Source organism: Entelurus aequoreus, linkage group LG12, assembly GCF_033978785.1.
Source record: "Entelurus aequoreus isolate RoL-2023_Sb linkage group LG12, RoL_Eaeq_v1.1, whole genome shotgun sequence".
Lineage (NCBI taxonomy): Eukaryota > Metazoa > Chordata > Actinopteri > Syngnathiformes > Syngnathidae > Entelurus > Entelurus aequoreus.
The window spans coordinates 21647817-21660446 of NC_084742.1; the positions used below are offsets into that span (position 1 = coordinate 21647817).

At 39.0% G+C, this 12630-nt stretch overlaps 1 protein-coding gene across 2 annotated transcripts in view; it reads left to right on the forward strand.

Moving 5' to 3' along the window:
- Positions 1-12630, forward strand: part of LOC133661755 (adhesion G protein-coupled receptor L3-like) — a 219437-nt gene that overhangs the window by 191691 nt on the left and 15116 nt on the right. Inside the window, exons 16-20 of one of the 2 annotated variants that reach the window (XM_062065205.1) lie at positions 2351-2442; positions 5338-5379; positions 6680-6706; positions 11653-11821; positions 11929-12051. In XM_062065205.1, the coding sequence (XP_061921189.1) occupies positions 2351-2442; positions 5338-5379; positions 6680-6706; positions 11653-11821; positions 11929-12051 (453 nt within the window). The remainder of the gene's footprint in view (positions 1-2350; positions 2443-5337; positions 5380-6679; positions 6707-11652; positions 11822-11928; positions 12052-12630) is intronic. The other variant, XM_062065206.1, reaches the window with a different exon arrangement.

The window sequence follows — 12630 nt, forward strand, 5'->3', positions numbered from 1 at the left end:
GCATCAACACAACATGTTGATAATTACCAGCACAATAGCAGGGCACATTGTTTACAACAGTACCATTGGCGTCGTTAAACCTTTTTTTAGGGGGGCTGAAGCTGTAAATAATTTGGTGTGATTTTTATTTTTATTTTTTTTTACAAAACAATGCAGAAAAATACAAAATAAATATGCAGGAATATGAGTTTAAATCAACAATTATATAACCTGTCATTATTAATTATGATTATTATTAATTTGAAGACCCTTTGTCAGCGCTTATTATCCAATCCAATCCGTTCCAACAGTAACGCCCGCATTACTAAACTGAAAACCCAGTCCATGTTTTTACTGTTATCTTAGCAAGGTCGAGTCAGACTGCAGCTCGTCCTGCAGTTATTACGGAAGTAAACTCGGAAGTAGACATGCGTCAATTCTAGTCGTCTCAGTACTGCCGCATTTTTTGCAATTTCAAGGATTCTGTGCAATCAAAGTCAAAATTTTCTGAACCGCGGAGAATATTATATTTAAAGAGTGTTTTGGCGATCAAGGGTGGAACGTTGATTGACGGAAGTTCCTAAAACATTTTTTACGCCTGTTTCTGCTCATTTCAATTTACTATTTATTTTGTATCAGTATATTTTGGAGAATAATATACACCAATAATATATACCATAAGGGTCATCATTATTTGCCATTAAGCAACCGGAGCTGTTCACGTCAGAGTTCACACTGAAGTCGCATCATAACACTATTTGATTGATTTGTAATATTTAACTCATAATAATAATGTGAATTATATTGCTGACAGAAAAATAATTTCCATACCGTATAATAAGCAAATCACATTACTACAACTTTGCAGTATAGGTGTGCTACTTCAACATAATTGATGTAGTTTAATAGCCTGAGTGTTATTTTAGAGTAGTGGTTTGGGGGCTCTGAAGACCTGGATGCACTGACAGACTCATAGTCAAAAAGGTGGAGTTCTATGTTTTTTTTTAATCTTCACTTTTGTTTTCACCAGGTTATTGTAATAGTCCATATCAACCATCCCTACTGGCTAGGTGTGACCTGTGGGCCTTGAATTTTACACCTGTGGTTTAAATGCCTTAAATGACAATTACAGTAATAACAGGAAACTAACAATATTGCAACAATTTCAATTTCTTCAGTATTTGCTGTGTAATTCTAATACAGTAACAAGTTTTAAGCAAAAAAAATCTTGCAAGTGCAAAAATTCTGAATCAAAGAGGTTGTGCACAGACAACATGTCTTTGGGTGGAAATCCAGACCCTATTTTCCAGGCAACAAAGTTTAGTTCCACCAGAAACTCTTCTGTTTTCAGGTCAACTCTTTTGCGTGTGAGCTTCTCCATGCAACAACACTGTCCTTATGTGTTTGGGCCATCTCATGCTCACTAAATATGACTGAAGTTGTCTTACACTTACACTTGCAACCATTGAGATGTATTCATTGTTGTGTAATTGTAATACCGTGCCAAAAAGTTGTGAGCGAAAAGATCTTGCATGTGCAAAAAAGTATTCAAAGCTAGTGATGACCCTGAACAATACAATACATTTCCGTAATGTCCGATCTCCATTAAATTACGTGGATTTTGCCTTTAAATGTAATGTCTCCATGCGGTGTCACAAGATGTGTGTTCAAACAAAACACAATCATGCAAAAGTCAAAATTAGAAGAAGAAAAATATCAACAAGAGCTAAGTAATGTGCCTAAAATGCAAATTTGGGATATTTTGCTTTAGCTCATTAAAAATGATATGTCATTACTTTTGCAAATATTTTATTATTGCAGCTTTATGTAGACAGTTGTCTTTATAAGCATACCATTAAGTACATGTTTTTGTGTCTGTAAAAATGCAATGTTTTGATGCGCAAAGTGAGTCAATTAACTTTATAAAATCACTCATTTATGAAGTTTTGTTGTAGTAATTAGTGTAGCAAGTTTTTTGTAATTTCCGGAAATTGAAGAAGAAGAAGAAAAAGAGGAATAATATCAATGATATATCCTGACGGAATTTGGCTAAAGGGTCTCGCTAAGAATGAGTATGGAATCGTTAGAATTAGCAGAAGAAAGCCTTCAGCTATATGCTACACGAGCAGAGACTAAATTTAAGCCTTCAGGCTGAGAGGTATGAATAAGTCAGGTGGAAACATGCATCTGTCATCCTTTCGTCGTGTTTTTTCCTGTTGTACCGTCACAGAGATTTCCTAGAATTTTGCGCTCTGTTTGGCAAAGTGGGGGCGTTCCGTGCCACGGCATTGACGGCGGGCTTTGAGTGACAAAGTGATTTTAAAATGAATAGTGCATGCTTTCATTATTTTCTTTTTTTCCCCCTCTCCAGCTCAACGTGATCTTCCTGGCCATTGCGCTCTACAAGATGTTTCATCACACGGCCATCTTGAAACCAGACTCCAGTTGCCTCGACAACATCAAGTAAGAGACAAACATGAATTGAATTGAATTTCCTTTTGAGAGACATCTTTTTTAAATGAAAGACCAAAAGCTGGTGTGACTCACGGCGCTGTAGCTTTTTTATACTCAACTTTGTATAGCCTTTCCTTGAATGAGCTTTCCAAAAGACCATTCAAGGAACGAGCACTCAAAGTGGTCAAGGAAAAAAGCAACAAAGTCTTACAAAACTAACCGAGACAAAGCCGAGCTGCCACTGTTTATGTCACAATTTCTTAATCATTTGTTAGAAATACATATTTTCATTTTAATCCATTATTAAAAATAATTGTTGGTATACTTTGCAACAATTTTATATTTTGGTCCTGATGGCTTCATCTGGCCAGGATCTTCAGCTCTCACTCAGCCGAGTGTGAAGCGACTGGGATGAGAATCAGCACCTCCAAGCCTGAGTCCATTGTTCTCGCCCAGAAAAGGGTGGAGTGCCATCTCCGGGTTGGGGAGGAGATCTTGCCCTAAGTGGAGGAGTCCAAGTACCTCAGAGTCTTGTTCACAAGTGAGGGAAGCGTGGATGGTGAGATTGACAGGTGGATCGGTGAAGCGTTAGCAGCGATGCGTACCCTGCATCGATCCATCGTGGTGAAGAAGGAGCCGAGCCGGTGGGCAAAGCTCTCAATTTACCGGTCGATCTACGTTCCCATCCTCACCTATGGTCATGAGCTTTGAGTTATGACCGAAAGGACAAGATCACGGGTACAAGTGGCCAAAATGAGTTTCCTCCGTCGGGTGATGAGGCTCCCTCTTAGAGATAGGGTGAGAAGCTCTGTCATGCGGGGGGAGATCAAAGTAAAGCCGCTGCTCCTCCACATCGAGAGGAGCTAGATGAGGTGGTTTAGGCATTTGGTCAGGATGCCCCCAGGACGCCTCCCTGGGTAGGTGTTTAGGGCACGTCCGACCGGCAGGAGGCCACGGGGAAGACCCAGGACATGTTGGGAAGACTATGTCTCCTGGCTGGCCTGGGAACGCCTCTGTATCCCCCAGGAGGAGCTGGGCGAAGAAGCTGGGGAGAGGGAAGTCTGGGCTTCCCTGCTTAGGCTGCTGCCCCCGCGACCCGACCTCGGATAAGCGGATGAAAATGGACGGAATATGTACATTCATTTGAATGGGAATATCTTCGAAATTTGGGAATTTCAGGAATTTTTGAAAATAGTGTACGTAGTAAAGGTTTCAATTGAGAATATCGGAATTCCTGGAATTTCGGGGAAACCGGTATTTTCAGGAAAAATAAAATGGGTAACTTTGGTGTCCTGATTATGTGAAATGTTTTGATGGTGGAATGGTTGGAATTGGTTGGAAAATGTGGACTGTGAAAACTTTAGAAAAAAAGGTGAAAATAGGGCTTTGAAAAATGGGAATTCTGGAAATTCATGACATTTTTTGCAACCTGGAAATATGCTACTTTCAGTTGCCAGGATAAGTGGAATGTGTTCAAAGTGGAATAGTTTAAATTGGTTGAAAACATTTGGAAATTATGGTAAAAAAAATTGCCCATTCATTGTCAATGGGAAAACATTCCTGGAAATCTGGGATTTTTTATTTTTATTTTGAAGAAGCCCCAACGACAATTTAGAGTCTTCAAATAGCCCATTAACATGCATTATTTTGGATTGTGGGAGAAGGCCATAGAACCCGGAGAAAACCCACGCACCGGGAGAACACGCAAACTCCACACAGAGATGTCCAAACAGAGATTTGAAGACATCTCCCCGATCTCCTGACTGTGCGGCCCACAATGCTAACCACAATAGGTTAGCCCCTCAGTGCGGCCCATTTTTGTGAATTGTAAATGTAAAATTAGCATCAGTATATATCAAATAAGCTAAAGTATATTTTAATTTCCATGCATTAATTTATATATCGGTTCAAACATTTTATATAAGTTAAGATTTTACTGTGTTAGTGTTATTCAAAATATAATTAATTAAACATATTTCCACTGCAGCCCGTTTAGGCAGCCTTCTAGCTATCCATGAGTTTAAGTTTAAAAATCTGCGTAATTCTAATTTTTGATTTATTGTGATTACATTTTCTATTGCCACTGCAGCCCGTTAGCTTTTTTAAATGATAATTTCCCTAATGGCAGTGTACACAATTTAACCTTTTCAATGATTTTTTATACAGTATACTGTATATTTGTTTTTTGTACTAACAAATAATACATATTACCTTTTCCCTCATTATCAAGCAGCTTTTCTATACACGTCACTCCAAAAAAAACGATTCCGATTTTAACCCCTTTGAACAGCGTCTGTATCTCATTTGGTAAGCCATCCTTGGTGTCATTTTCTCTCGGTATTGACCTGCCGGGAGCTTTCAGTGGTTATGATTTATTACTGTGGCCTCCTTTAATGCGGCCATCCAGCTAGCATGGCAGACCCCTGGGCGCCTTCCCTTTACAGCTGAAAGCGACTTCAGTAAAGTGCGCCGCCACGTTCCACCTGACCACTGGGGAAAAATGGCATATGACGGGTTTTACAACTGTGGGGGTTGGGCACCATGGCTCAGGAGGTACAGCGAGTTGTCCAGTAACCGGAGGGTTGGCGGTTCAAATCCCGCTTCCTCTACCGTTATGTCCTCGGTCAAAACACTTTACCGGAGATCCATCAAGAGGATGAATCCATTGTATGATGCGATTCTTGTATTTCATCATAAGCCAGTCAAAGTTGAGCCGGTGATCCCATGCTAGCACTAATGACTTATTTACATTTTTCTTCCTTCATTGAATGTAACTGCTTATTCACAACCATGTATCATGTCATGATTTTTGTTCCAGTTTCATCACGTTCTTTAATTTCTTCTCATACTCTGTTTCTTCTGACATTTTTCTCTGGTTTTCATCCTGTTTTTGTTTCATTTTAGCCGCCGTTATTACGACGGATGTGTTATAGTAGAGTGGCACTGGTAAGAGTTTGTTTTCCTTGTAGATTAGAATGGATGTTGTGTTTGATGTGCCCCCCACCAACCTTCCCCGACTGACACTCTGACTTTTCTAAGTACAATTGTCCATTTATACGGCCCTTAAGGTTGAGAAGTGGTCTTTTTTTTTTTTACAAAGCAAAACAAAAGTCCACTTTCCTTAAACCCAATACTAACTTAATTTATTTCTGTATCACTCGTGAGCCTGAGTGATGAGCTCAAACACTGTTCAAACATTGAGCATTTTAAGAAATTTTTCAAATCTTATAATTTGGTTCGGTATAGTGAGGTCTAGGCTTATTTTGATTATGAGTATGAATGACTTGTATGACTTACTTATGATGATATATTGTGAATTGTAAGCACATTGTTCTGGGCAAAGTGAGTTATGTGGATCCAGATGAATGTGACACAATGTGGTTCAGAGAAAACTGGATATTAGTTAAAATAACTGTGTAAAAAAAGGGGAGGATTTATACTTCTTCCCATTACCCATTTGAGATATGTTTAATTTAATTTAATCAAATTTTCTTAATTGAATTTTCTTTTCTTTTTTGCAAAATAATAATATTGCCATTGAGCACAAGACTGTTCAATGGAGATATGTATGTATATTTTGTACTACATGTATGATGTGCAGCTGACTATGACATAGTCAATAAAATAAATAGATTTAAACGTGTGTCACCAAATAAGGTAAAGAAAGTACGGTATTAGAAGCGCAGAATATTGAACATATTATTAAAAATGTCAAATCAAGACTCAATGTAAGTGGTATTATTATCTTGTAGATGCATATTTATACTGTTTTTTGTATAGGATCTTATTATAGCACTAATGAGTACACAAATAACCACATTTGAGGGTAAATCTGCCCAATTTTTTTCATTAAAATTAGAGCATCGTGTGCTCACGTTGTCATATCTGCATGTTCTCCTGATGTCCTCTATTTAGAGGACGGCGCCCACCACTGCTTTGATGAAGTACCTCTCCCACCAGGTCATTATGGCAACAAAAAAAAAGACGGCAAATTCATAAATCACCTATTTGCCCGCACACCTGACCCATTTATTAGCGCTTTAAACAAGAAGGTCTGCCCATGTTTACGACTGCGTCTGCGAGCACAGATATTGGTGGTGAGTTGCCTGTAAATCACAAACAAATCCAAAAAACGGCAGGTAGGAGGTGTCGGTGTCAGAAAGTGGATCCTGTGAACCTCCCTTTTGTTTTCTCCCCGCTTATCTGTAATTGTGGATGACACTTTTCTTGTTTTTATATTGCTCAGCCATCAGGATTACGAACCCGAGATCAAGTAAGAAGGAAAAAGAACACTTTCCCCCATGAAAAAAGGCCATCTTTCATTTCCCCCGCCATATCAGCGCTGCTCCTGTGGAACCATTAATGTGATTTACGGCGCTAAAGGTCAAAATGAGCGCTAAGCTAGCTGACAGACACGGCGAGTAAAGATTAGTTTTTAAGTGGCACCTGTAGGAATACACTGTAAAATTTAGTACATCGACGTAATAATTCTACATGAAGACAAACAGGATCAACAGAGATTCTGCATTGATATCGAGAAACGTTTTCTTGGAAGATCGGTTTCTTTTGGTCATAGATTTGATTTTACAAGCAAGTTAGAATCCTAAAAACGCTAGAAAAAACAAATGGCGTATTTTTCGTACTGTCGATGAGCATGTCTATTCGGCTCTATTTCCATACAAAAGGCGCATTAAAAGGGTCATATTATGATTTTTTTCCATATTGAAAAGATTTGCTTGTGGTCTACATAAAATGTGATGGTCAAAATGTTGCATAGATTATGTTTTACAGACCATCTTAAAACTGCTTTCTGACCGTCTCGTCAGGATGCGCCGTTTTGTGGGCAGTCTTATTTACATGCCTCCACTTCGACAGCGTCTTCTCCGTGTCATATTTTGTTGTAGTTTTTAGCGCTTCCATAGCGAGTCTACTGACAGATATAAGTTAAAACTTTACGCTACTTAATATTAGAAAAGGCAACAGTGGAGGATGAGTGCCCCACAACAAGAGGATAAAGAAAAAGAAAGAGCTTATTGACTATGGCATGGACTACAATGGCGGATGCACGCACATTTTTGGGAATTATGCAGATCCCAAATAGGAAAAGTCAGTTTTGCATAAGAAGTCGAAACAAAACGGCAGGTAATTTTGGGGTTCTTATCCACACACCATCATGATACTTGTATGTTGAAGCACAGTACGTCTGATTACCGTAGCCGTAATTGTTCGACAATCCATTAAGTGATGCGGCTTCGTAGCTTACCAAAGTTGTAGTCAAACAATTTGACACATTTTTGAGTGCCGTGTTTAATGATCTATATTTTCAATGAAACATCAAAGCTTTGGTCTTGCTTGCTTACCGGTACTTGCTAGCATCATTTAATAAACAGGTGTCAATCTGCAGCCGGGTTATCAATCAATCAATCAATCAATGTTTATTTATACAGCCCTAAATCACAAGTGTCTCAAAGGGCTGTACAAGCCACAACGACATCCTAGGTACAGAGCCCACATACGGGCAAGGAAAAACTCACCCCAGTGGGACGTCGGTGAATGACTATGAGAAACCTTGGAGAGGACCGCATATGTGGGTAACCCCTCCCCCCCCTCTAGGGGAGACCGAAAGCAATGGATGTCGAGTGGGTCTGACATAACATTGTGAAAGTCCAGTCCACAGTGGATCCAACACATCAGCGAGAGTCCAGTCCACAGCGGGGCCAACAGGAAACCATCCCGAGCGGAGACGGGTCAGCAGCGCAGAGATGTCCCCAACCGATGCACAGGCTAGTGGTCCACCCGGGGTCCCGGCTCTGGACAGCCAGCACTTCATCCATGGCCACCGGACCTATGCAACTCCCCCTCGCAAGGGACAGGGGAGAAGAGGAGAGAAGAAAAGAAACGGCAGATCAACTGGTCTAAAAAAGGGGGGTCTATTTAAAGGCTAGATTATACAAATGAGTTTTAAGATGGGACTTAAATGCTTCTACTGAGGTAGCATCTCTAACTGTTACCGGGAGGGCATTCCAGAGTACTGGAGCCCGAATAGAAAACGCTCTATAGCCCGCAGACTTTTTTTTGGCTCTGGGAATCACTAATAAGCCGGAGTTCTTTGAACGCAGATTTCTTGTCGGGACATATGGTACAATACAATCGGCGAGATAGGCTGGAGCCAAACCGTGTAGTATTTTATACGTAAGTAGTAAAACCTTAAAGTCGCATCTTAAGTGCACAGGAAGCCAGTGCAGGTGAGCCAGTATAGGCGTAATATGATCAAACTTTCTTGTTTTTGTCAAAAGCCTTGCAGCCGCATTTTGTACCAACTGTAATCTTTTCATGTTAGACATAGGGAGACCCGAAAATAATATGTTACAGTAATCGAGACGAGACGTAACGAACGCATGAATAATGATCTCAGCGTCGCTAGTGGACAAGATGGAACGAATTTTAGCGATATTACGGAGATGAAAGAAGGCCATTTTAGTAACACTCTTAATGTGTGACTCAAACGAGAGAGTTGGGTCGAAGATAATACCCAGATTCTTTACCGAGTCGCCTTGTGTAATTGTTTGGTTGTCAAATGTTAAGGTGGTATTATTAAATAGATGTTGGTGTCTAGCAGGACCGATAATCAGCATTTCCGTTTTCTTAGATATATACTTTCAGCTATATACTATCATCATAATACAGTCATCACACAAGATAATCATCAGAGTATATACATTGAATTATTTACATTATTTACAATCCGGGGTGTGGGATGTGGAGGGGGGGGTAGGTTTGGTTGTTATCATCACTTCAGTCATCAACAATTGAGAACAGAGAAATGGATATTGAAGCAGTGTAGGTCTGACTTGGTAGGATATGTACAGCAAGTAGTGGACAGAGAGAGAGAGAGAGAGAGAGAGAGAGAGAGAGAGAGAGAGAGAGAGAGAGAGAGAGAGAGATCAGAAAGCATAAGAAATGATAAATGGGTTATACTTGTATGGCGCTTTTCTACCTTCAAGGTACTCAAAGCGCTTTCACAAAAGTATCTACATTTGATTATTTACATTTCATTATTTACAATCTGGGGAGGGTGTTAGTTTAGGGTTGAAGTTGCCTGGAGGTGGAGCATAAACCTGAATAAATAAAAACTAGCACATCTGAGAGCAAGAAACATTGGAAGGAGCTCGGAATAAACAAGCAGTCTGTAGCAAACATAGCAGGCCTGTGCATAGACACCAACAGCTTTAAGTAAGCCTGATTGACAAAGTCTCATCCAGTGCATCCCCTGGCTCTGCCCCCATGCCGGCCTCAGAGGTATCAGGACAAAAGAGAAAACCAGAGCAGAGTTTAAACTGAACCATAAAAACTAATGAAAATAACTCAACAGAACACTGACCCTAGAACACAACAATTTGTGTCTGAATATTTTTTTGTTTCAATTTTAGGAATAGATTGTGAGTTAATGCTTACTCCGTAGGACATTTGAGCTATAGGAACATATTTTGTTGTGTTTCTGTTGCCAGATTAAGCGTCTTGTCCCTTTTTTGTGCTGTAATCAATGTGCTTATATAAATGTTGGAAAAACTACTGTTTTTGAAGGATACGTCGCCTGGCTTTGACCAACTAAATGTGGATCAGGCTGTAAAGCTAATGGTTGTGAGAATGTTTATCCTAAAATTGTCAATGTACCAAAAATAGTGTCACGCATGTTTTCTTTGAACGATCGGGACTACTTAAATGTGAACAAGCAAATCCAAACAAAAAAAATGAAAACCCTAAGAATTTGATCGCACTTCTGTCTCCAAAAAAGGTTACCAAAATATCGAAACAATGTTTTGTTACTTTTATATGTAACATACGGAGTACATCTTCTTTGATAAATATTGCGAAACAAAACGTGTCTTGGTGTTTTTGTCTTTTTAGGACACATTGGCTAGCTTAAGTCCTAGTTTACAAGACACTTTCCCCAATTAAATGAATCAAGTATGAATTGCCCAATACATTTACCACAGTGAAAGTAATACTGTTTGTTGTAACATACAGACCCCATTATGGAATATAGGAACTTTTTGTGCTTTTATGATCAACTTATGCCGTCACCGGGACAACACGAGTCTATCAAAGAAATGAAGGGTGCCTTTGCTGAAGTCGTTGTGTCATCTCATTTGTTTGTTTTGTCTCCCTCTCATTGCCTAACCTTGATTTATGTCTTTAACTTTTATTCCTTGAACTTTTATCTCATTCACTCTTTTTTTTTACTATATTTTTCAAAGAGACATCAAAGACGTTTTTGCTCAAAACATTCCTGCTCAAATATTACACACATGGCCCTTAAAAAAAAGCAGTGTGCTCCTGCTACGTACGTAGAGGATCTTTGACTCCCCTATACTTATAGGTATGTGTTTATGTGAGCGTTTTTGAGCTCATACGTGGTAATAACTGCACCACTATGTGGTTTATTTGCTAGAAATATAAAAGCACAGACAACACAGTGGAAAATGTTCTTTTTGTTGTGTGTTGTTTGTTGTCGAGGGAGTTCCTCAGACCTCGTCCCCCCCCAAATTCAAGACTCTCATGGGGAAAAAATGCATTCTACTATTTTGCCACCACACAATGGAATGCACTACCAACAGACCTTAAAATTCCAACTTCCCTACTAAATTTTAAAACTGCCATAAAATCATGGCTCAGCTCAACCTCCACCTGATCTGAACCAAAATTGATCCCCAGCAACTCTTCGAAGCATCAAACAGGTTTATATGTGGTTATAGTGTATATATATATATTTTCTCATTCTGTTTTGCACACTCTTAGAATCAGCATGTGCATAGTCATGTACATAGTGTATATACCCCCCTACCCCCATTTTTTGTATATATTGTTTTTCCAAATCACCTGACATGTATACTGTGTAGTATATGTACATAATTTATAAAAAAAAAATTAAGTAATTTTTTATATACATGTTACAGGTTATATATAGTTTATTATTGAAAGTATCAAATGTGATGAATATTTAATGGACCACAATGGAAACAAGCCTTTTGGCTTTTTGTGCCATCCATTTGCCTTTTTAAAGCATTACATGGATTAAATTCTTTAAGATGTCAATCAATCAACGTGCAGCGGTTTAGGGGTAAAAGCTTACACAAATATGTACTTTGAACATTTTTGCCATATTTCCGACCATTTTCTTCCCATACTGCATGACATGAATATTTTGTTGTGTTGAAGATCATGGGTGATCGGCGCCATCGCCCTACTGTGCCTGTTGGGCCTCACCTGGGCCTTCGGACTGATGTACATCAACGAGAGCACGGTGGTCATGGCCTACCTCTTCACCATCTTCAATTCCCTACAGGGAATGTTCATCTTCATCTTCCACTGCGTACTACAGAAGAAGGTATGGGTTTTTGATTAAAAAAAACTGATCTCAGATTTGGGGAAAAAAAGTTCACTTCGAGATTGTATGATTTGTGCGCTTCTGTTTGTTTTGTTTGTTTGTTTTAGGTGCGTAAAGAGTTTGGAAAGTGCCTCCGGACGCACTGCTGCAGCACTAAAAGTGTGGAAAGTTCCATCGGTTCCAAGGGAAAAGCTTCCAGGGCTCCTGGACGGTACTCGACTGGCTCACAGGTACTTTATTTTTTATACAACAAAATAGATTTTCTGAGTTTTTAAACTCTCGGGTAAGCTTTCTAACTAGAAGAAGAATGCAATCACTAAAGTGGCAGAAACCTATGACAATGGTTTCCCTGACATTGACACTAAAAAATATTTTCTATTTATTTTAGAAGTGACAAAAAGCTGTTTTTCAGCAACATTAAAATAGTCAAAACACACAATGGATTGCCTTAACTATTGCCAGACACAAATTAGATAAAAGGTAGCCTTACATTCAGTATGTTTCGTTTTTATTGCTATTTAGCAACGTTTCCTGTGATTTATGCCTAAATTAGCTGAACTTGTTAAGGTCATGGATGTATCTTTGTTTAGCATGAAAAAGGATTGTTACCTAATAATAATGCCCTTTGTTGTAAAACAACGTTATATTTACAGGTCAATCTACAATTCATTTTTTTACCGACTGTATGTCGATATATACAGGACAGGCCAACAGTTTGGACACACCTTCTCCTCATTCAATGCGTTTTCTTTATTTTCATGACTGTTTATATTGTATATTGTCACTGAAGGCATCAAACTATGAATGAA